At 49.8% G+C, this 24,881-nt stretch overlaps 1 protein-coding gene across 2 annotated transcripts in view; it reads left to right on the top strand.

The window, feature by feature from the left end:
• Positions 1-22,269, top strand: part of XG (Xg glycoprotein (Xg blood group)) — a 32,938-nt gene extending 10,669 nt beyond the window's left edge. Inside the window, exons 3-12 of one of the 2 annotated variants that reach the window (XM_044235031.1) lie at positions 800-823; positions 2,828-2,890; positions 7,102-7,164; positions 7,737-7,799; positions 10,897-10,959; positions 12,882-12,932; positions 15,647-15,688; positions 16,881-16,916; positions 18,560-18,676; positions 20,790-22,269. In XM_044235031.1, coding sequence (XP_044090966.1) covers positions 800-823; positions 2,828-2,890; positions 7,102-7,164; positions 7,737-7,799; positions 10,897-10,959; positions 12,882-12,932; positions 15,647-15,688; positions 16,881-16,916; positions 18,560-18,676; positions 20,790-20,806 — 539 coding nt within the window. In that variant the 3' untranslated portion in view covers positions 20,807-22,269. The remainder of the gene's footprint in view (positions 1-799; positions 824-2,827; positions 2,891-7,101; positions 7,165-7,736; positions 7,800-10,896; positions 10,960-12,881; positions 12,933-15,646; positions 15,689-16,880; positions 16,917-18,559; positions 18,677-20,789) is intronic. The other variant, XM_044235032.1, reaches the window with a different exon arrangement.
• Positions 22,270-24,881: the final 2,612 nt, after the last annotated feature.

The following is a 24,881-nucleotide window of genomic DNA, read 5'->3' as shown; positions in this document are numbered from 1 at the left end:
GGGTGGACCGTGAGGACACGTGATGCAAACTGCAGGGGGCAGTTTGAGCACGTGGTCTCGTCTGCTTGAAAGCAGCCCGGCCACTGTGCACCGCAGCGGTCCCTCCGGGCCTGCTCAGCCCTGTCCTCCCTCCTCTGACCTCCTGTCCCCGCCGTCTGCACACGCAGACCTCACCCCCAGGCTCACCCAGACTGTGCTTTGCACCGCTGAGCACTGCTCGCCCAATGTCCATGTCCCCAAAGGCTGGCCTCAAGGTCATGCGATCGCCTGGGGGGCTGTGTGCATCCCCGTTCCCCTCTCCCAGACACGTGGGCTCTCGGCGTTTGTTGAATGAATAAACACACACGTGAAAGGAAGAGACAGAAGCAGCGTTGTGGGAGCAGAAAGCGTCTCCATCTGCCTGTCTTGGCCTTCCGTGCCTCTGCCCACCATAGACATGGCCACGTTCCTGGTGGGAGGCGGCCACGGGCCCTGGAGGCTCTCGGCTCAGTCGGCCTTTGTGCAAAGCGTCTGTCCCTCACCTCCGGAAAGGCTTTGCTCTACGTCGTGTGCTTATGAGCCGAGCGGACCCCCCCTCAGATTTCCTCACACCCACCCCAGCCTGGCACAGCCCCCGGGGGAAGACGGGGAGGTACGGACCCCCTTCTGTCTGCACCCCCTTCCCCAAATACGCGTGTCCGGAGCACGCCCTGTTCCCCGCCTTCCAGTTTTCGCCTTTTGGGAGGGTGTGCACGGCTCCTTGTGGGGACTCCAGGACATCCTCCGGGCTCACCGGTTGGCTTCCCCTCTTTGTCCGCAGAGCCCACCAAGAAGCCCAACTCAGGTGAGTCGGAACCCGCGGCGTCCAGGTGTCTCCGACGAGGCCGGCAGGGGCAGGAGCAGCACGGGGCATCGTGCCCACCGCGTGTCCGACGGCTGCTGGGGCGCCGGGCTGGAACGTGCTCCCCATAAGAAAGAAAGAACGTCCGGTAGCCGGGACCTTTGGGGGTTGGGGGCTAACTAGATTCCGACGTGGGCACAGGGACCCGGTCGGGTGTGTCGATTATGCCTCCGTAATACACACGGGATGGGTTTCAGGCATTTTTTTATAATGCGATAAGTAATTAGATAGGATTAGTAGGGAGGTCACGTGCGATACCCGTTCTTAAATTATATATAAGATAAATGATATGAAATAAATAACGATAAATTATATAGAAGATAAATGATATAAAAATGATATAATATCAATAATGATAAATTGTATATAAAATAAATGATATCTAAAAATGATATAAAATAATGATAAATTATACGTAAAATAAATGATATCTATAAATGATATGAAATAAATAATGATAAATTATACATAAAGTAGATGATATATATAAATGATACAAAATAAATAATGATGAATTATATATAAAATAAATGGTATATATAAATGATACGAAATAAATAATGATGAATTATACATGAATGATATGACATAATAAGTTATACATAAAATAAATGATATATATAAATATACAAAATAAATAATGATAAATTATATATAAAATAAGTGATATATATAAATATATAAAACGATAAATGGTATATGAAATAAGTGATATATAAAATAAATGATAAATCATATAGTAAAATAAAATATGGAATTATAACTAGTCTGTAGCACACATACAGCACACATACCATGAATGATAGACAGCACATAGATTATTAAATTATACATGATGGGCACCTGGGAGCCTGAGTCGGTTAACCTTCGACTCTTTGTTTCGGCTCAGGTCATGATCTCAAGGTCATGGGGTCGAGCCCCACGTTGGGCTGGATGCTCAGGGTGGACACTGCTTCAGATTCTTTTCTGTCCCCCTTCTTCACCCTTCCCTGCCCCCCCCTCTCTAAAATAAATAAAGTGTTTTAAAACACAAATAAATAAATTGTACATAAAATAACTAATATATTTATGTACCGTATAATGAAATATAATAAATAATTATGCATATTATGTAGTACGTAATGTAGCATATATGACATACATGCAAATTAAGTAACGTATTTATATAATATTATACGTAATTATACATAATATATGGTATATATCATATAGCATATATCCTATATATAAAGCAAACAATATATTTAAATTATATAGCATGTAATTGTATATTATATACTATATATACGACACACAATATATATGTATCATATACATTATTAAATCATGTATAGAATAAGTATTATATTTAGCATATTTATATAACAAAAATTTAACATACGCTTGTATATAATATAGCACATATCATAATTTCATATTTATTACAGATAAGTAATTACTATAGTTAAAATTAAAGAAAAAGAGAGAGAGATAACCAACACCCAGGAGAAGACCATGTTTAATAAGAAAGCATTGACATCAATTTAAAAATACACCAGGAGAATTTCTCTGCCTTTTTTTGGCTATTTTTTTTTTATTTTTTTGGCTGCACACTGATCCTTACCATTAATCCTGCACCTGTCGGCAACCTAGAACTCTAGGTTACCGACACCATCTTCACCTTGGAAGCTACCTTCTAGGAACAGTGTGTGTGTGGGTGTGCATGCGTGTGTATATGTGTGTGTGTACAGGCACCCTTGTGTGGTTTTCCCTTTAAGTTGTAGTTTTCAGATTTTACGTCTCTCAGCTCAATCATGTCCAGCGGGTCCGTGGCCATCTGTGACACCGTGAGCCACAAACGTGAAAAAGACAGAAAATCGGGACTTGCACGACGTCCTTGCTGTATAGGCCGCTGGTGGCAGGAGGCTGTTTCTCTGCACTGAAAATGCAATGTCGTTTCCCCCGCAGATCTCTACCCAAAGCCGAAACCGCCGTACCACCCGCAGCCCGGGATGCCGGACGACAGTGGAAGTAAGCGTTCTCAGCCCTCGGGCTTCCTTGCAGCCTGGTTCCATGACGCCTGCCTTATCTTTATGGGGATGGGGGGTTATCAGGCTGGTTTTGGAATAAGGAGCAGCTCGCTCTGCAGGAAACGGAGTTGCATTCCTAATCGGGAGGGGGCCGGAAGGTTAAATAATTTTATTTCCCCTTGCTCTGAGCTCTGGAAAATACCGCATGCTCAGATGATCTTGTATGTTCTCGGGATGCATTTTTTTGATGCTGAGGACAAGTTCCTTTCCTACTTGTTTGCGGGGCTCCAAATTATGTCCTGTTCAAAAAAGCCCCCCTCCCCCCGTGTGTGCCATGCATTAGAAGTCATTTTTACCCTCCGTGTCTCCTTGGCTTTAAAAACCTGACAGACCCAGTTCCCGCAGATTTCCTAAAAATAAATAAGTAGATAAAATAAAAGGAAACATTGTCAGTAAAGTCCTTAATGATTGAGTAATGCCAAAAACCTAAAACCTGCCCAGAGTTTGAATGAATTGTGATCCTTGTTTTATGTCCTTTTGTCGTCTTTGTCTGAGGAGAGCCTTGTATTTTAAGTAATTTCATGATGAATTCAAGAGCTCGTACTTGGCAATAAGCTATATCTACCTGTGAGCTCCCTTCGTATCTCCCCATCTCCCCATCAGAGTTAAACATAATACTGAATTTTATATAGAGTATTTCCTTCACTTTGCTTCATTTTGGTTTCTGCCGGATGTGTACACCTAAACGACATATTTTTGAGGGATGATTTCCCTCTGATCACCTTCAGACATTCTGGCCTCCCTGACTTCCCATCTCTGCAATGACCAGTCTGTTCACTGTGTCTACGACCTTCTCATTGCTTTGTTTTTCTTTTTGTTTAAATTCCACATATAGTGAGATGTATGGTCTTTGTCTTGCTCTGTCTGACTTAGGTCACTCAGCATAATGTACTCAGGTTCTAGCCATATGGTCACAGGTGGCAGGCTTTCCTTCTTTTCATGGCCAAGTAATATTTCATTATATCCATATCTGTATCTGTTGTGATAGATACATTACTTTGTGAAATATATTTTACATACGGATACCATAGTACTATATCTGTATATGCTACAATATATATTACATTGCAATGTATGTATTACATATAGATACAATATATCTCTATCTGTATATATGGTAATAGATACATTACATTGCAATATACATATTTCACATAGATACCATGTATCTCTACCTGTATGTGTGATAATAGATACATTGCAATATACATATTACACATAGATACAATATATCTCTATTTGTATATGTGGTAATAGATACATTATATCGTAATAGACATATATATAGATACAATGTATCTCTATCTGTATATGTGATAATATATACATTACATTGTAATATTCATATTACACATAGATATATCTTTATCTTATATATGGTAATAGATACATTACATTGGAATATCCATATTACATTTGGATACAATGTATCTCTATCTATATATGGTAATATACATATTACATTGCAATATACACATTACATATAGATACAATGTATCTCTATATATGGGAATAGATACATTACATTGCAATATGCATTTTACATATAGATACAATATATCTGTATATATGGTAACAGATACATTACATTGCAATATACATGCTACATATAGATACAATGTATCTCTATCTGTATATGTGGTAACAGACACATTACATTGCAATATACATGTTACATATAGATACAATGTAATCTCTATGTTACATTGCAACATATAAAAATTCTGTTTTAAACATACTACATATAGATACAATATATCTCTCTGTATACATTACATTGAAACATATATTACATTCTCTTTATCCGCTCGTCTATCAGTGGACATTGGGGGTGCTTCCATCTGTTGGCTATTGTGAATAATGCTTCAGGGAACATGGGGGTGCAGATATCTTTTCAAGACAGTAATTGTTTCCTGTAGATAAACACTCAGTACTGGAATTACTGGATCTCGGGGTATTTCTACTTTTAATATTTCGGAGGAACCTCCGTGCCGTTTTCCAGAGTGGCTGTACCAGCTTGCATTCCCACCAACAGTGCAGGAGAGCTCCCCTTTCTCCACATCCTCGCCAACAGCTGTCGTTTCTTGGGTTTTTCATAGTAGCCAACAGGTGTTATATAATCTCCAGTTTTTATTACGTTTGCACAGTCTAGCTCAGAAGTAGACACTTGCATAGCATGGGATGATTTAGGGAAAAGGGCCGTCTGTTACTTCTGCAGGGATGGGCACATTTTTGACCAGGGGTCTGGACAAGAAACCCAGACACAGACCCCGGGGAGGGTGGGAGGCTGAGGTTTGACCCGGGTTAGGGTGGCAGCTCAAAGACCAAATTATGTCTCAGTACCTGAGAGAGGTCAGAGCCAGAGAACAGAGGGAAGGGAGCACACCACACAAGCAGGCCCGGGTGACCGGCTGTTCTCCTGGATAATAGCTAGTTCACTCTCAACATCCTGCAATATTTATAAAAATAAGGTCCAGATGGACGACAAGTCCAAGTGTGCAAAGAAACACTTTACAAGTGTTGGGAAAATAGACGGATGTGGCTTATGAGCTCAGGGTGCAAATGATCCTTAGTTGAGCTACAAAACAACACCTACGTGTCCATCAGGGACATGGTGTGGGAGGCGGACCACGGAGCCCAGCGTCTCACTGTTCAGCGTCCACGTGCATCACCATGAAGAGGTCTCGCCAACGTGAGCAGAGTGGTTAAAAATGCAGAAGTGCAAGCCTGAAGGCTGCTCAGTTGTTCTCCCCACTAGAAAAAAGTATCCTGCAGCTGGTGTCTGCGGTGATGGGTGTTAACCAGATTCTGAAATGCAGAGAAATACCTCGTCGTCATGTTGTTCCCCTGAAATTGGTATAATCTTGTACGTCGATTAGACCTCAGTAATACAAGTATGATTTATAGGACATGTGTTATAATAGAATATATAATTATAGAGCATATAGGTAGCTTACATGCAATATACATTCTTAAATTATATGAAATCAGTAACATATTTATATACCATATAACAAAGGACAATGTATAATTATATACATTGGAGATCATATATAATATGGCATTTGTAATAAACATGTAAATTAAATAAGATATAATTTATATATTTATATATAAGATATATAATCTATATACAATATAAATATTTATATAATACAATTTATATAAATATAGTATATATATTTTATATTCATAATTTATGTAATTTATACATACTGTTTATGTTATATGTATAAATTTATATATGCTATAATAGGCAATTATATGTAATATTAATATAATATGATTACTAACAAATATAATAATATACATAATTATAATATAATGGAAATATATTATATATTATGTAGCATAGATGCTACCTATAAAATAAATGATACATGCTGTATAATTATATATCATAGTATACAAATAACATAATATATATTATATGTAGCATATACATTACTAAATTATATATAAAATAAATATATTACATAATAAAATTTAACATATGTTACTTAATAACACATATGTATTATATTGTATGGTATTTTATATACTATTTGATATGTCATATATATGAGATGTATATGTGATATATATCTGATGCATGATATAGGATATATAAATAAATACTATAGTTAAAATTAAAGTAAAAGAGAGAGAGATAACCAACAACCAGGACAAGACTATATTTAATAAGAAAGCATTGACATCAATTTAAAAATACACCAGGAGAATTTCTCTGCCTTTTTTGACTTTTTTTTTTTTTTTTTGGTTGCACGCTGATCCTTTCCTTAAAGCCAGCCCCTGTCGGCATCCTGGAGCTCTGGCTCCGTCTTTGCCATGGAAGCTAGCTTCTAGGATCAGCGTGTGTGTCTGTGTGTCTGTGTCTGTGTGTCTGTGTGTGTGTGTGTGTCTGTGTGGGTGTGTGCGTGCGCGTGTGTACGTGTGCATGTGTGTGTGTTTTTCCCTTTAAGTTGTAGTTTTCAGATTTTACGTCTGTCGACTCAGTCATGTCCAGCGGGTCCGTGGCCATCTGTGACACCGTGAGCCGCAAACGTGAATAAGACAGAAAATCGGGACTTGCACGACGTCCTTGCTGTATAGGCCGCTGGTGGCAGGAGGCTGTTTCTCTGCGCTGAAAATGCAATGTCATTTCCCCCGCAGGTCTCTACCCCAGGCCGAAACCGCCGTACCACCCGCAGCCCGGGATGCCGGACGACGGTGGAAGTAAGTGTTCTCAGCCCTCGGGCTCCCTTGCAGCCTGGTTTTGTGACGCCTGTCTTGTCTTTATGGGGATGGGGGGGTCATCGGGCTGCTTTGGGAATAAGGAGTAGCTCAGTCTGCAGGAAACAGCGTCGCTCTCCTAAGCGGGAGGGACTGGAAGGTCGAACCGACATCACTCATGTATTTCCCCTTGCTCTGAGCTCTGGAAAATACCGTGTGCTCAGTCTTGGATGTTCTCATGATGGTTTGTAGTGATGCAGAGGACACGTTCCTTTCCCGCTCGTTTGCGGGGCTCCGCAGGATCTCCTGCTCGTAAATGCCCCCTGTGTGCACCGTGCATTACAACTCATTGACCCTCTGTGTCTCCTTGGCCTCAAAAACCTGGTAGACCCAGTTCCCATAGATTTCCTAAAAATAAATAAGTAGATAGAATAGAAGGAAACATTGTCGGTAAAGTCCCTGGCGATCCAATAGCACCCAAAACCTAAAACCCAACCGCGTAGAACCACATGAGGCTGGGCTACGTCAAGGGCTTCCAGAAGCGTTCCTCACGTCCCCGTGCTCCTTCCCGACAGATATCTACCCCAGGCCGAGGCCACATCCTCGCCCCCAGCCCGGCGGTTCTGACGGCGGCGGAGGTAAGTGTATCAATCCTGGATTCAGAAACGTTGGGAATGGATACACCATCCATACTGACCCCCTTGAAATTCTGTCTGCCATGGTGAAGTGACAATGGTTTTCGAATGCCCAGCAGCTGCTTTACTACCAGTCTGCTCCCATGTTGGGGACAGAAGACCCAGCCCCCCAAATCTCCCCATCGGAGTGCACATGCTCAACTCTGTTGGCTGGAATGGTCTACACAGTCCCCCGGACCCTCCCCAAATCCCTGGCTGTGGCATTCTGTCTCCTCCATGATGTTCATGAGGGGTCATGGTGGACACTGGTCTCATCTCATGGATGTTTCTGGAGATGCCCACTGGAAGCAAAATGAATAGGAAATCATGAGCTCTCCAGAGCCTCACGACAGCCTCTGGAAGATGCCGCCATGTCTTTGGTGCCTGGCCCTTATTGGATGGCAGGACAGGTTTCTGGAAGCTCCTTTCCCGGTGGTCCCCACAGCTCTGGGCAGGTGTCCCTGATGGAGCAACTCTTGTTGACAGAAATTGGACAATTTTATCCAACCCCAGGATAGACAGCTGGGCTTCTCTATGGGAGTTTCTAAGAGACAAGACAGAGACCAACTATGGTCTCATTCATACAGGGAAGGAGAAAGAGATGCAGGGTGACTAGAGATGGTCTCCCAAACCCTGAGTAGATCCCCTTGGAGGTCATCTGGGCTCCAAGTAGCTCAGTCCGGTATGCACGCCTTGGGAGGGCAGGGGGCATTGGAACTCTGTTGGGGAGAGAAGGTTGTTTGGAGAGATGGGGGGTTCATGCAGACAGATTTTGCTAAAGGATGCTTAGGGCATCCCAAACCCCTTTACGTGCATCTCTGGGGTCATGTCTTGGCTCTTGGGGACAAAACATGCAGGATTCAGCCACTTGGGTGCAGTGAACAGGTGTATGCCTTCTGTGAGGGTTTCCAAGCAGGTGGACGCCTTCTGTGGGGCTTGCCAAGCAGGCAGACTCCTTCTGTAGGGTTCTCCAAGCAGGTAGATGCCTTCTGTACTGTTTTCCAAGCAGGTCGATGCCTCCTGTAGAGTTTTTCAAGAAGGTGGATGCCTTCTTTAGGGCTTTCCAAGCAGGCAGATGCCTTCTGTGGGGTGTGCCAAGCAGGCAGACTCCTTCTGTAGGGTTTTCCAAGCAGGTAGATGCCTTCTGTTGGGTTTTCCAAGTAGGTGGATTCCTTCTGTGGGGTTTTCCAAGCAGGTGGACGCCTTCTGTAGAGTTTTCCAAGTAGGTACATGCTTTCTGTTGGGTTTTCCAAGCAGGTGGATACCTTCTGGGGAGTTTTCCACGCAGACGAACTCCTTCTGTAGGGTTTTCCAAGCAGGTAGATGCCTTCTGTGGTGTTTTCCAAGAAGGTGGATGCCTCCCGTAGGGTTTTCCAAGCAGGCGGACACTTTCTGTAGGATTTTCCACTGCATGCACATTTTCCAGCGCTGAACTTAGCGGTGCCCGTTTTCATGGCATTAGCAACCGGCCAGCTCAGATGTGAGGGCTGGGGTCTCCACTGGGACCTGTGTCCCTGGGGGTGCACAGGAGGCAGCTGGAAGGTGGGCAGGCTGTGGCTTGTGGCACAAGGCACTCCGCCATCCTGGGGCAACTCACATCCTGCAGCTGGGCTCTGCAGATAGGTTGGCCCCCACTTCTCAAGGCCCTGAGGTTTCTTCTGATTGCAAACACAGACGTTCCTGCCTTGGCCCCAGCAGACAGGTCAGGCCCCCTCACCAGCCTTCATACATCAACATCCCCAGAAAAGGGTCGGGACTTTTGGTGCCTGGAAAATGTTAACAAAGGGAATCACTGAACCCAAGAGGGACCTTTGGAGACCCCAGTGCACATTAAATTTCTTTCTATTTTGACCAAAAAATTCCTTAAAAATGCTGGCTCCAGATATAAGCAACTTTATTCAGAAAAGGGCAGGGAAATTCTGGGGAGCACACATCACCGTGCTCCTGTTTCCCAAAAATAGCACCAGATCCCACAGGGTAAGGACTCAGTCCAAGGACACTGTCCCCAGTTGAGACAATGCTTGGCAAATGCAGGTTGAGCTTCTGAACATCTTGCTGTAGATCGGAGGTTACCAGGACCCTCTCTCTCTGGGTTCCATTAATTTGCTACAGCAGTTTAGACAGGTGTTGGGTTACCGTATGGGATTTGATGAAACATATGCACAAGCTGTTGGGTTAACAGGTTCATGGGGTGAGGTCTGGAGGGGTCCAGATAGGAGCTTGTGTCCCCATGGAGTGACGGTGCATTCCCCCCTTCAGCATGACCTTGACTCCCACCAAACCCAGTCCTTTTGGGTGTTAGGCAGGCTTCAATCACGTGAGCACAATTGATGATTGATGAAATCATGGGTCACTGGGATTAAGTCATCCTGTGGTATCTTTCAAACCCCAGGGGTCGGTCACACGTGGCTTGATGGCCACGTGTGACCCGCTCATCACGGGGGCACTTGGTTCCCCCAGCAACCAGCACCCATCTTCAGGGGCTTTTCAGAAACACCTTCATGTGCGTCAGCTCAGGTGTGTTTGGAAATTCCAAGTTTTTCCAGTAGCTTCCGCTTGCAAGGAGGACTTCCAAAGTGTTTACGTGAGCACGTGCCGTGTGCGGAGGCTGGTTCTGCAGCAGTCACCCAGCGGCACGGTGGAGGGGCAGGAACGAATGGATGGGACCGTGTGGAAGCTCCAGGGTCCCAGCCAGAGTCAAGGTGGTTTTAGCACAGGGGCTGAGACTGGAACGGAAGCCTAAATTCAGTGCAGAGGGCATGTGCAAAGGCCCTGGGGTCACGGTCTTCCTCTGCATTCTGTACCTCCCTTCGGCTCTCAGATCATAAGGGGCCCATCCATGCACTTACCCTCCCCAGGCTGCTGGACCACCCGTACGCTCTTCCCACAGGAAGGGTGTCATCCCACCTGGACGGCCCTGGGGACACCTGCGCTCTGGTCCCAGTGTCCTGGCTTCATGGAAGGGGTCGGCCCCGTTCTCCATAAGCTGCCGGCGGGCTGGGGTTGACTGTGCGCGCGGTCTGCACGGGGTCTGAGGGTTGGTCTGTGTTCCACTCCACAGGTTACTTCGGCAACACCGACCGGGATGACGGCCGCTACCCGCCCAGACCCAAGCCGCCCGCAGGTATGCCGGGGACTTCTCTCACGAGACTGGGGCACGGCACAAAGGCCTGGGGGCAGAGCTGGCCCCGAGCGGGAGACAGGGCGCACGGGGCGTCCGCATCCCGGGCCTTATTGGATGGCGTGCTCCGTGTACCTGTCCCCTCTGGAGGTTGGTGCCGTGGGCGACACTAGCCGCGGGACCGATTGTATTTCCAAGTGGGGGTCGCGTCTCTGTACACCTGTGTGCGTGTGTCCGTCTGTGTGTACCCACGGGTGCATTCCTTTATAGCCTGCACACAGCTGTGCACGTGCCTTTCTGCCGACACGTCTGTCCATATGGGTATCCTGCAAGGCGTAGGGGTTTACAGACCCGGAGCTCTGCAAGGATCTCCACGTTCACGCACGATCTCTTTGCAGACGTTTACAAGTGCATCTGTCTGTATGCATGTGTCTGTGCAAATTTACTTATGTTGTATCTTTTATATACATTTATAGAAACATCTTTGCATGCGTATGTCTCTGTATAGCTTCACTTAGCTATATATCCCTTATATGTGTGTGCACATATCTACGTCTCTCCATATTCATGTATGATACCCTTATCGACATTTGCACATGCACCTGTCTATATACAGGTCTCTCTCTAGATTTCCTTACCCAGGTATCCATTATATACACGTACAGAAACATCTCTGCATACAATGTTTCTGTATATCTTATATACATATGCCTCTATATACAATTATATAAAGACGTTTATATACATACGTCTGTATATATCCGGATGCATATATGCATTGTATATGCGAATGCGTATTTATGTCTTTAGATTCATGTACAGATCCCTTTGTAGACATTTCCAAATCGCCTGTCTGTACACGTCTCTGCACATCGTGGCTTATGCACGTATCCCTTAGTCACATGCATAGAAACATCTTTGTATACACTTGTCTCTCTCTGTCTTGTCGTAGGAATATATCCCTTATCTCTGCATGTACATATTCATGTACAGATTGCTTTATAGACATTACCCATGGTCCGTTATATATGCATATCTCTCTATATCTTTTTTTAAAAGATTCTATTTATTTATTTGACAGACAGAGATCACAAGTAGGCAGAGAGGCAGAGAGGGAGGGGGAAGCAGGCTCCCTGTTGAGAGAGAGCCCGAGGCAGAGCTCGATCCCAGGACCCTGAGATCATGACCTGAGCCAAAGGCAGAGGCTTTAACCCACTTAGACAGCCAGGTACCCCTGTTCTCCTTCTGCATATGTATACGGGTATATACATCTTCATGCATATTCATATACTTGGACACGCACATGTGTATATTTTTATGAGTGTTTCTATGATTATCGCTGTACTTTTACGTACCTAAATACACATTTATGTGTGTAGAGAGTCACGTTTCCAGCTTTATGCTGACGCACACGTGCACAGGTGTATGTAAAGGTTTAGTGGGACGGATGTTCTCTCTATCACGGGACTGGGGACGCCTGCAGAGAATTTTTTATACATAAACCAAAGCGCAGACAGTCAGGACGGAGCCCTCTGCAGGCCCGGGCTCCAGGCTGGACTGCGTGAGGCTCTGTGTCAGGTACACGGGGTTTCTCCTCTGTTCCGTCACGCGTGCCGTGTTTCAGAAGAGGTGAGGACTTGGCCCCGATACTTGGCCAAGGGGCACCCATGTGGTCTGGACATGCTAAGGCTCTCATGGTTCACGTGGGCTCTCTGAAGGCACCGAGCTTGCCATACGGGTCGGTCTTGGCATGCATTGTCCTTCCAGAAAGCTGTGACTTGAGGGAGGCAGCCTCGGTGGCCCCCACTCTTTGCCACTCTGTGGGGCTCTCTTTGGGCTGAGTCGTGGGCATGGCTTTGGGGCCATCACCAGGAACCCCGTGGTTCCCAGCAGAGCGTCCCTGATGCGAACCTTCTCTCCTGCAGGAGGCGGTGGGAGCTACTACCCCAGCAACGACGGGTCCGGGAACACGCACGGTACGTCCGGCCCCCAGCCCCTGGTGCATGGTGGGGCGGGGGTCACCTCTGCAGGGCTCTGCCTTCCATGCCCATCTCAGCCTCTTCCTGGGGTCTCAGGCATTGGGGTTCTGTCTGCTGGCATCCACCTCTCCGAGCTGACCCTCTGACTTGGCCGTGTCCTGCTGTCCAGGGACCCCGGCGTCCGGGTAGTGGGAAACAGAGCGACAGGCAGCGGCATTCGCGGGGGGGGACAACATTCAACACATCAGGGACTTTTTGTAGGCGGCTGACTTACCCGCAACGGGAAACTCTTCACGGGGGCCGACTCTGCCAAAAAGGGAAAGTCCGCAGGAGCAATTCTTGGGTTCTTGACTGCATGGAGCTCTTTGCCATCATATCGGCAAATTTCGAAGCCCTCGGACGCTCCCTGCTCCCATCAGGGACGACTGAGAACCAAACGTCATCTGGGAAAATGAAAAGCCATGGATTGATTTCTTTTTTAATTGAGATACAACAGACACGTAACATTGTATCCAGTCTAGGAGTACCCCGTAGTGATTCGACATAAATTCTATGCCGCGGCTCTGAGTCTGGGGAACCTCTGTCTGCACACATAGTTACAAATTTTATGTTTTGTGTCTATCGCTACGCATGGTTACAAATTTTATTTTTTGTGGGACCGTGGGCACGCACAGTTACAAATTTTATTTTTGTTTAATTTTTAACATATTTATTTATGTGAGAGAAAACAAGAGAGCACAAGCAGGGGAAGCAGCAGAGAGGAGGAAGCAGGCTCCCCGTTGAGCAAGGAGCCCGATGCGGGACTCGATCCCGGGACCCTGAGATCATGACCCGAGGTGAAGGCACAGGCTTCACCGGCTGAGCCAGCCAGGTGCCCTGCATATTTTATTTTTTTACTGAAAAAGGAGAACCTTAAAGATTGACTCCCTTAGCAACTTTTAAATACAGGATATGGGATTGTTAACCCATAACCGAGGTCCCCAGGCTCTCCGTGATGTCCCAGAGCTCATTCATCCTAAAACTACACATCCATGCTCTAACACTCCCCTTGGCCCAACAATCAATTTATGGATTAATTTCAAAGCATGAGATTTTTTTTCTGTTTGGCATCGGTTAAGGGTTTTGAGAATCGTACATGAATGGAGTGATTTTATCTTTTCCATTGATACTAATATCTGTATGGGACATTGGCATTTGGAGATGTGGTCCCATGAACCTCTCTAATTTCTGAAAAGGACACGTATTTATGTGACATCCTATGTTCCAGAGTAAAGGTGAAGCACGTTGTTCAAACAGTCTGCTTTAAGGGGCAGATCCCTGTCACCCTATGGATGGCCCCATCCCCATAACATTGTCCCTACAATGTGCACACGCTTGTACGGGACAGGGGATGTGTGAAGGGTCCTAGTTGCATGGGGTCAAGAGGTGTCTGTTTTAAACTCAGTGTGCCAACGTGATGTCCCCATCATCCTCTTTCCGTGCAAATGCTGGGACTAAAGCTTATCCAGTATTTGGATAAGCAGGCACGGGGAACATTGTAGGGTCAGAGGATGCCCCACATCCCTCCAGGGCAGGGAGGTATCCTGATCCGGGAATGTGTTTACCCCATGCACGCGTCTCTGGAGGTTCTCCCTCCTGGAGGGTCCTTTCTGGAGCCGGCTGTTTTGTTCTTTGCTGGATTCATAAGCAGGAAACCCGGGACTTGTCTAGCAGTGCTCCTGGGAGCCCTAAGGATACCTACATTTTCCCGCCAGGAAATGAGTCAGAACTCTCACCCCACGTCACTATGTCTTGGGGAACTATCTCTCCCCGAGTGCAGAAAAACCATGCAGCCCTGTCTGTGCCTGGACCCCTGTTCTGTGGCACTGAAATGCACCAGGCTGAGTCAGCGCTCACATTAGTACCGAGGACTGGGTTCATGTAGCAGGTGACCACGTCACCCAGCATCTCCCTGCAGGTGGCGGAATGCACTGGGCATACCCGTTCCTCTTGCACAAAGACACCAAGCCTAACAGATTCGTGACCGCGCCCTAGTGACCTCATTTTACCTTAATTTTGAACCTTGTTACTCTTAAAGACCCCACCTCCAAGCACAGTCCCTCCCTGAGGTCCCGGGGAGGTAGGCGTTCAACATATGAATTTTGGGGAGGGGGACACGGCTCAACCTGTTACCCCCATCATTCATTGGGAAGAGGCAATCCCTCGAATGACCCGTCAGTGTTGAAACGGCACCTGCAAAAACGCTCCCCTTTGCAAGTTAACAAAATTGGCATCAAGCATTTCGTTTGTCCTCTGATAGCTTGGTTGAGATACGGGTCTCCAGACGTGAGAAGAAGGTGCCAGACATCTTTCTGTTTCACTGGCCGGGATGACTATGGTCTCTCCCCACGACACGCCCTGGGCTGGCCTCCTGGAAAGCGTGTTTGCACGGGAGCTCAGGCCAGCCCCTGGTCTTGGGGCACGAGCAGGATGTGTGCCCTTTGCCCCAGGCTCCAGAGGGCATCCGGGGAAGCCATGGCGTCCTGCAGGTCTTGCAGGCTGACCTCAGCTCCTGCTCCCTGTGTGTCAGTGGCCACCCTTTGGTGACTGCGCTCCTTCCCTCTGCACGGGGAGGCTGGCCTGGAAGTTCCGCTTGTGCTGGTTTTCTGAGTGGTGTCGCCCAATGTTCTGGAGGGTTCTCTTCTGTTTCACGTGCTCTTTCTGTCCTGCAGGAGGAGGGCGCTCTAGACCCAAATCTTACGGAAATAATTATGGTAAAGGAATTATTTCTTACGAGCTGTGTGCGGAGAAACTGTCCTTGGGGAGAACTAACACCCCGTCTGGGCGCGGGCGGGAAGCTTCTGCTATTGTCTCCAGCGTGGAAATGAACGGACCCGCTGGGTCTGGTTCGCGTCCACACCTTTGCATGCTGTGAAACCTTACTTTCTTGCTGGGAAGTAAGTAACCCCTGCTTGCAACTGAAATATGTGTGTGTGTGCACGCGTGCATTCGTGCTCCCCTCTGCACAAACATGTGTGCCAATGCGTCTGTGTGCGTGCAAATAGGTGCGTGCCGGGCAGACATTCATGGGCGACTGTGTGCATACGTCTGTCCGTGCGTGTGTATACCTTCCCGTGCATGTGGCTGCGCACACGTGTCTACTTGCTAATGCACACGGGCATGTGTTCCTCATGTGCACATGTGTGTGTCTGTGTGCGTCTGTGCATAGGGATGTGCATGTACATGTTTGTGTGTCTGTGTGCGTGTGCAGGTGGATGTGCGCATATGTGTGTGTATGTGGGGCTTGTGTGTGCCTGCAGGTGTGTTCGCATGTGGTCTGCCTGCGTGGAGGTATGCGCGCCCCGGGGGGTGGAGGTATCCGCACGGGTAGTGCCGTGTGCATGAGTGATGGTGTGCATACACGTTATGATTCCATGTGTGCACAAGCATGAATGTGAGTGCATGCTGGTGCGCGTGGGTGGAGGGGCGCGCGTGGGTGGAGGGGCGCGCGTGGGTGGAGGGGCGCGCGTGGGTGGAGGTGTGCGTGTACGCGCCTGTTCAGGTGTGCACAAACATGAATGTGAGTGCGTGCTCGTGCGCGTGGGTGGAGGGGCGCGCGTGGATGTACCCGTTCACGCGCGCACGAGCATGACTGTGGCTGCGCGCACGTGCGCCCGCAAACGTGTGAGACTATCCCGTGCCCCCCGGGAGTGAAAAATGCATTGCCTTGTCCCTCCCTTGCCCCCTGGCACTGCTCACCATGTATGTAGCCCCTCGGACAACCCCTCCCGTGGCTGTGTCCGCCCCCTCCTCCGGGAGAAGGTAAGCTCCCCGCAGGCACTCGGAGATCCGCGTTCATCCGCGGCGCTTCCCGCTGCTTCTAGCTGCCTGCCCAGCCTTGCCGCGGCGCCGGGCGGTGGAAACTCTGCTGGGCAAACCCATGACCGTGTGCCTTCCCCTTTACAGGCGGAGACGGATACTCGACCTACGGGAACCCACAGGGTAATGGCTCCGTGCAGCCCCGTGTTTAAGAAAAACATGCTCTGGGCGGGCCCACGGGGGTTTTCATGGACCAGTGGCTCTTCGGTTGGGAAAGTCCTGAGCAACGCGGTCTGCCTCTCTGGGCGGCTCAGTTCCCTGGGGGCTTGGAGAAGGAGGAAGGAGGGTTTCCGGCCAGAGGATGCCTCAAGGCTCTGAGTGCAGGATGGAATTCGTGGACCTTGTCCAAGTGCTACCCAGGGCTCCCGGGACTTTGAGAAAACGCACAAACAGGAAGCCAAGAAGGGGAATGGGCCGTTGGTGTGGACATTCCGCCCTCAGGAAGCACCCTAGAAATGCACCGCCCACCCCAGAGCAGGTCAGACAAGGCACGGGTGGAGGCCAGAAGGCCCACGGTGGTCACACCTTGCTTCCAGAATGCAGCCTCTTAGCCATCCAGGGTTCCCGTTGAGGCTGAATGCGACCCCCCGGCCCCACGCCGGGATTCTGTGCGTCACAGATCCTCGGGGAGAAGGACGCATGGACGCGCTTTCCAGCCCCCGCGCCCCGGTGCGCGTGCACGGCCTCGGGGTAGCTCCTTGCTGCCTGGCTGCGTTGGTATTGGGAGGACATCCCTCCCTTCTGTTCTCTCGCACCCAAGCTGGGGCTCTGGAGGGGCAAAGCCCAAGACAGAAATCAAGGCGGCGCACAGGCAGTTTAATGGGATGTTTGGGGTTGTGTGTCCAGACAGACCGACCAATGCCAGCCTGGGGTGGGGAGGGGGCAAGCTGTCCTTCCTGCAGGTGGCAGTGTCCAAGCCAAGGTCCGATGGCGTCCCGTATGCAGCCCAACAGCACACCAGCTGCTTGACCCACTCTGACACACAACACAGGTCACTCTCGCCAAGGGAAGCAGTGATTTCCTCTTTCTCAGAAGCGTGGGCTTTTGTCGGGCCAGGTCCCGGGGCAGAAAGACCCATCTGCAGGCTGTAAGCCTGTCTCCGAGGTGTCAGGTTTGGTGCGTGCCTCTGTGGAGAGCTTGGAAGGCCCCTCTATCAGGCCACGTGTGTGTTGAATATTTATTTTGTATTTTTTTTTTTTTTTGCAAAAGTATAAAGCATTGTACTTCAAAAAAAAAGGTACAACTGCACCCATTCAACAAATCCACCAAAAAAGCAATCGTATGACCCTTATTTTCAATGCTCTGACTTGAACGTCCGGAAGGGGGAAAAGACGCCGTCCATGATCTCCCAATGGGGTGAAAGCAGATTCCTTTCCTCGGGACTTCTTGTTCTTTCTTGGTCTTTATTTTTATTTTTGTTTTTTTAAGATTTTATTTTTCTATTTGACAGACAGAGATCCCAAGGACACAGAGAGACAGGGGAGAAGCAGGCTCCCCACTGAGCAGAGAGCCCCATGCGGGACTCGATCCCAAGACCCTGGGGCCACGACCGGAGCCAAAGGCAGAGGCTTTAACCCCCTGAGCCCCCCAGGCGCCCCTCTTTGTCTTTATTTTTATACGTACATCCCCCTCTCCCCTACCCCCGCACTCCGTGCATTTAAGGTTGGGAAGACCCCAAGCTGAGATGATGGGATAATTTGCAACACTCGCCCCCCCTCGCCGGCCATGCGTTTCCTGAGTCCCTCTTTGGTGTCTCCATCCCGCAGGCAACACGGTCGCGAAAATCGTGTCTCCCGTCGTGTCCGTGCTGGTGGTCACGCTGGTGGGTGCCGCGGCCGGTTACTGCCAGCGCAACCGCGTGAGGAACTGTTTGCGGACAAACGGCAAGTTTGGGGCTCTGCGCAGACACCTCCTGGAGCCTCTCGCTGGGCGGGGTTCTTTCTGGGCTCGCCCCAAAGAGGAACGTCGCCTAAGGATGGGGTGTGAAGTTGGGTCTTCAAGGGGGGAATGCTTTTCCTTTTATTATTATTATTATTATTCGTAAGCAGCTTTGGGTTCGGCAAGAGTGGGTGTTTCTGCCAGTCAGTCGCGTAGACTGACATGCTATTGGGGTTGCCCTCAGGTGGGCTGACACCGCTTCTGTCGATCCTAAGGAACCTGCGGTGTTTGTCTTTCTCTCCAAAAACTAAAGTAAGGACGGATAGACTTAGGAAGGCTTTCTGTTGAATTCCTGCGAATTTTCCCTCCTGGGAGATGGGGGGGGGGCCCACTGTGGCTTCCTAGTTCTGGATTTTTTTTTTTAGGGGTGGGGAATCCAGGATCCTAGGTTTGGAGAATCGCACCTCCTTAGGGGGCGAAGGTGGCAGGTGTTGGGCTCAGGACCTGTTTGTAGGGACAGAGAGGGGGCTGTAGGGGACAGACGCGAGCTGAGGGAGTGTTGACATGTGGTCCCCACAGCAGGCAGCCTGGAAGGACTCCATCTGGGGTGTGTGGGGTACACTCACCCCGTCTCCTTTGTGTCCCTACGGAAGCCTGCGGAAGGGTGTTTGAGGGAGGCTTGCAAAAATCCCAAAACCTGCCCGGGGCCTCCCTCTGCTGGTGGACGGGCAGTACTGACCAAATCCAGACACTGGGGAGCTCGGGTCTACACCACACCCACCCCGCTACACCCCACCCTACTCCCCACCCCCAAAAAGCCTGGGGGGAAACTGAGCCTCTGAAAAACCCCTCAGATGTCTGGGCATTCGTGGATCATCACAGACACATGGCGTGACTTTGGGTTCCTCCTGCCACACGGATACGTGGGCATTTTGGAACCCATCAGTGTAGACCTGAATTGGGTTTTTTTTTTTTTTTTTTGCAGCTAGAAGGTTTTTGTCTTTTTTGTTGTTGTTTTGTTTTTGTTTTTGTTTGTTTGTTTGGTTTGTTTGTTTGTTTTGTGTTGTTTTTCAGTACGGATCATGGTCTCCCTGTGTATCTGAGGCGGTGCCCTTTTTTGTTTGTTTTTTCTTGTTGTTTTATTTTGTTTTGTTTTTTCCCCGGCTGGACGCTCTCTTTGCTTCTTTGGAGACTAGAGAAACATCCTAACTGTTCTTCAGTGACTCTTTTATTTATTTATTTTTTTAAGAGTTTATATATTTATTTGAGAGAGAAGAGAGAGCCAGCAGGAGCCAGGGGACGTGCAGGGGGCGAGGGAGAAGCAGTTTCTTCGCCGAGCAAGGAGCCCCGTGCCATGTGGGACTCAGTCCCCGGACCTTGAGATGATGGCCTGAGGGTTCACCAGCTGAGCCCTCGGACGCCCCCTCCACTCCCTCTTCTTCAGGGCTGACGTCCCTGGGTGCCATGGACAGCACGTTTGTCTGCCCATCTGTAAAACTAGGGTCCTTAGACCCCAGGCAGGGACACCTCCTGTCACGGGACGAGGGGACCCTCTGACGATGGGCAGGACTCAGGCTGGGGCTACCTGGTCGTGCCGGCTGCCAGGCCTGCAAACCGTCTAGCACGTATGACCACGGTGGTTCCATCTCGGCTTTCGTCCGAGACGTGGCTGTGGGGGAGGGTCTCAGCGTTACAGAGAGCTTGGCTCTACCCCCTCACACCGGCTTTGCCCAGCTGTAAGGTTGGGTCCGGGAGGTCCCCGCTCGGCAGAAGGACTTGTGACATTCTGTCTTGGCTAAGTTGGAGGGGGATGCGTTGCAGTGCACAACCTGTGCAACTGGACATGTGCAACAGCCCCCCCCCTTTGAAGCTGCCACACCTTCTGGGGACACACTTCTGGGGCCACATACAGGGCGACAGGTGGACTGTTTGAGCGTGACGCTTTGGATTTATTTGCTCGACTGCAAGTCATAAAGGCTCCGGCTTCCGAGGTTCTGAAGGTTAATGGAGCCACATCCATAAAGGGGGGGTTTGTGCAAAAATTAGCTGTGACCCCAGAAGACATAGTGAGTCAGTTCACCCTCGGTATGACATGCTGTTCCCCGTCTTCCCTTCCAGAACCAGCACACGTGTGAGGGTTTGGAGATCCAGCGGTCGCTTGGGGAGACGCTCAGTGTAGACGGGAATGCCGTGGGCCATTCCTGGGACGCTTCCTTTCGTCATTGACCTCACCCGCCGCCCTGACGTGGCTTCAGTTTGGCCCCGAAAGCATCCCCAGTCTGCGGGACGCGGTGCATTCCTGAGCTTGACTGGGTTCCTCCCCGGGTCGAACAACGATTCTTCCTTCCTCTGATGGTTCGATCGCGCACGTGGACAGATGCCGACTCTGGCTTGGGTTCCCTGCGCTACCTCGGCCTGCGTGTCTCCCTGAAGCACAGTGCGGGGTCCCAGGACACGGGTGCTGTCTTCTCCGGGGGTATCGGGAACACCACTGGGGGTGGCGGATGGTTTCCAGGAAGCTCTGGGGGGAAGCTTGGCCCAGGCTGAGTCTCCATCCAAGGGCCAGTGCCCTCCAGTGCCCGCCGGTTTGGCTCTTGTGGGATGCGGGATTGTTACCCCTGGGGACGGCTTTGACCAGCCCTCCCTGCCCTGCCCGTGACCTGCACGCGCCGAGGCTGGCTTTCGGGATTGTGCATGCACAGTTGCTGGAGTGCAAGCCATCTCGGGGGCGGGAGGCGGGGGCAGGGGTGGGGGAAGCGGCCTCAGGATGCTTTTCCTTTTCCTGTGAAATCTTAAGGTTTTGGGATTTCTGGGAAAACGGGGGACAGCGATCGCAATGTGTGTCTCTTGACTGTCCTCTCATATCAGTTTCCATCCGATGCCCTGTAGGTTTCTGTCCTTTGTGCGACGCCATCCTTTTTCTTAGTGTATGCTTTTTTTTTTTTTAAAGACCCATAATAGGAAACCTTAAACGTCTAAGCATCTGAAATGCAGACTCTCTGTTTGTTTCTATTTTACTAACATTTGGGGGGAAAGGAAAAAGGACAGTTGGGGCTTATGGGTATAGGTTCCTTCGACTTAGGTACATGCTTAGAGCACTTTTGGGCTTTGCCCTAAATATCAGAATAAAAACAATTAATGCCCTCTGCAACTCGTGGAGAGGGCCCAGAAAAGTCCTAAATATGCAGGCTTATGAACCTAGGGGTGCCGAACGCAGAAAGCCCTAAAGAGAGCGTTCCAGAAACCCAAAGGGATTTGCAGCCAAGAATCTCGATTGTGGGGTCCTGCGTCCGGGATTTGTGGGTGATTGGAGCCGTTTCAAGGCGGCCGCCCGGCATTCCTCCTGGGACGGGAATGTCCTTGCGCGCACGAGGTTTCCTGGATGTGAGTTTCGGTGCTGGGTTTCTCGTGACGGGGGTGGAAGGCGTGTGTGAATGCGTGTGGGCGTGCACAGACACACACGTTTGCACCTTTGCAATCAGACTGACACGCCATGGAAGCATTTATAAGGACGTACATCCATCAGTTTTTTTTTTTTCTGTACCTGTCATACATAAATTTTCGTCACTCTAAATAAACGTAAAAGAAAAAAAAAAAATACCCCGGTTGGCTTGCTGTGTTGTTGCTCTCGGTAACCCCCGCCCGCAAAGAGGGGACAGGACAGCACAGGGCAGGTCCCGACTCACAAAGCTGTCTACGCAGCTTAGCAGGCATCGCATCAGGGCGATCCTGAGCGGGGTTGGGTGTCCGTTAGGGGGTGTGTTTGCGTCCGCTGCGGCGTCTGCTCTGTTCCGAGGGTCACGGCAGGTGTTTGGGGAGGGGATGGGCCCCTGTGGCCTTCCCGAGGAAGACGCGCAGTCGTCAGCGCCATTTGGAATAGGACGGATGTGACACGTGAATGTAGTTACGGGATTGGGGGATGAAAATCTCCCAGGTGTAGGGCATGTGGGTGAAGCGTCTGCCTTTGGCTCGGGTCATGTTCCCAGGGTCCTGGAATCCAGTCCCTGCTCAGTGGGAAGCCTGCTGCTTTGTCTCCCACAGCCTGCTTCTCCCCTTGCTTGTGCTCTCTCGGTCTCCAATAAACAAATGAAAACTTTAAAGAATGAAAAGAAAACCACCCAAGTGAGAAGCAGAAATGGGTTAATGTTCAACCCAGTTAGAATAAGCATGTTGGCATCATCAGCCCTTGGAGGCCTGCCTTTTGCAGGGGGAAGGGTAGGGCTGCTATAGCAGAAGCATTTGATTGATGGATGGATGGATGGATGGATGGATGGATGACTGAGGTATGACTGACCCAGACTGTCAGATTAGTTCCAAGCGGGGAGCATATGCCCTTAAAGATCCCCCCAGGCCACCAGGAAGACACGCTTCCCTGCTAGAAAGAGGAGACAAATGACCATAAGGTCCACTCTGCATGCCTGTGAAGGGGGGAACAGATAGTCTGGACCCTATTATAACAAGCAGCTCGCCGCTGCTCCTCCTGGGCACTCGAGTGTGCCTCGGGGGCCAGGGTGGAACGGAGCAAAGCCCGGAATCAAATTTCAGGCAGGGCAAGAGGATGGTGACCACTACGGGATCTGTGCTTTTATTTCCATTTTCCTGCAAGCACTTAGAAAGCACTTCTGCTCCCTCCTCCCCAGCTGAGTATCCGTGGCCCCATACACGGCTTTCCAGGGACAGAGGGGGGGGGAGGCGTGGTCCCAGCCCTTGCTGTGTGGCTTGTTAAGTGGGAAGACAAAATCTCGCACACACACACACACACACACACACACGTACGCACGTCTGAGTTAACATGTTGGAGTGGTAGCCTGCAGCGGCTCAGAATGCGACCTTATTTGGAAGGAGATTCTGCAGAAGTCACCAGCTCAGGCCATCCCGGAGGACGGTGGGCCCTCGCCCCGTGGGGCTAGTGTGTCTGCTCCAGAAGGGAGACGTGGACGGAGACACACACGCGGGGAGAATATGCTGCAGAGCTCACAGTGGAGCTGCCACCAGCCGAGGACCGGCCGGAAGCTGGGCAGGGGACTGGAGGAGACCGTCCCCTACCATCTTCTGCCGGAGTGCATCCCTGCTCTGCCCGCACCCCGGGCTTCTTGTCTCCAGGACTGAGAGACAGAGAGACTCCAAGCCTGTGGTCATAGCCACTGTGTTTGCAGAACTTGTCCGAGCCGCCCGAAGACATTTGTGAGCCCGTGACTTACATGCCGGGTACGTGGGTCCCCAATTTACAGGAAAGGACGGGGGACTCGTGGAGCTTTCTGAGGGACGTAGCCTTGAGACTGGTCGGCATTCCTTTCTGGACGCTGAGGTTCCGTTCACGAGTTCACGGGCTGCCTCCTGCGTTTGGAGCTGTGCAACCTGAAGCAGGTTCAACGACCTCTCTGGACGTCCAGTTGCGCCACCTGGAGAACAGGCATCCTGGTGGGCTCCGCGTCCCCCAAGCGGTCCATGAGCTGATGCGTGACAAGCATTTCCGGTCGGGCCTGGTGCATCGTGAGGGCTTCAGGTGCAATGAGGGGGAAAAGATACAAATAAGCCTTTTTGGTTAATATTAGTACAATTAGGCTTATTGCAACATTTAGGATATCTCTTAGACTCAGGTGAAAAGTTGCCATCAGGAAGTCAAAACTGCCGATACTAGCTCAAAACACAGAGTGTTCGAGAATGCAGGTCCCTCCCCCCCCCCCAAAAAAAAAAACACAACTTTGCTTTGTTTGCAGAATCCTTCTTAGGGCTGTAGCTAGGTGCAAGCCTTCCCAGACGAACTACACTTCCCAGCAACCTTTGCAGGACCTTAGGGTCATGTGACAGCTCTGGGCCAATGGCGTGCCCCCTCGGTTTCTGGGGCAGCAGGACCCTCCCGTGTCCCCAAGCTCAGCACCAGTCAGCAGGACCAGCATCAGGAGTGGATGTGGGTTTGGGGAAGGAGCTGCTGCGTCCCCTCCGGGTTGTCCTGATGGAGGGACCCTTCTCCGGTGGGTCCTCATTCCCCACCCATAAAAGGGCACCAGCTTCCAGGATGAAGGCCACAAGGTCCTTGAGACACGGCACCTTCACTGTCCTCCCCACCAGGAGAGAAAGAGTTCACTGTGTGCAGGGGAGGGAGGTGTGAGCTACCGGGACGGTGGACCTCCCGAGGCCATGTCAGCCAGTCACATCCTCCTAGTGCACACCTGACCCTCCCATCACGGTGCCCCCCTGACCCTTAAC

This window comes from Neovison vison, chromosome X (assembly GCF_020171115.1).
Source record: "Neovison vison isolate M4711 chromosome X, ASM_NN_V1, whole genome shotgun sequence".
In the NCBI taxonomy this organism is placed as follows: Eukaryota; Metazoa; Chordata; class Mammalia; order Carnivora; family Mustelidae; genus Neogale; species Neogale vison.
Note: the sequence above shows the minus strand (reverse complement) of the source record. Positions and strands in the feature narration are given on the sequence as shown.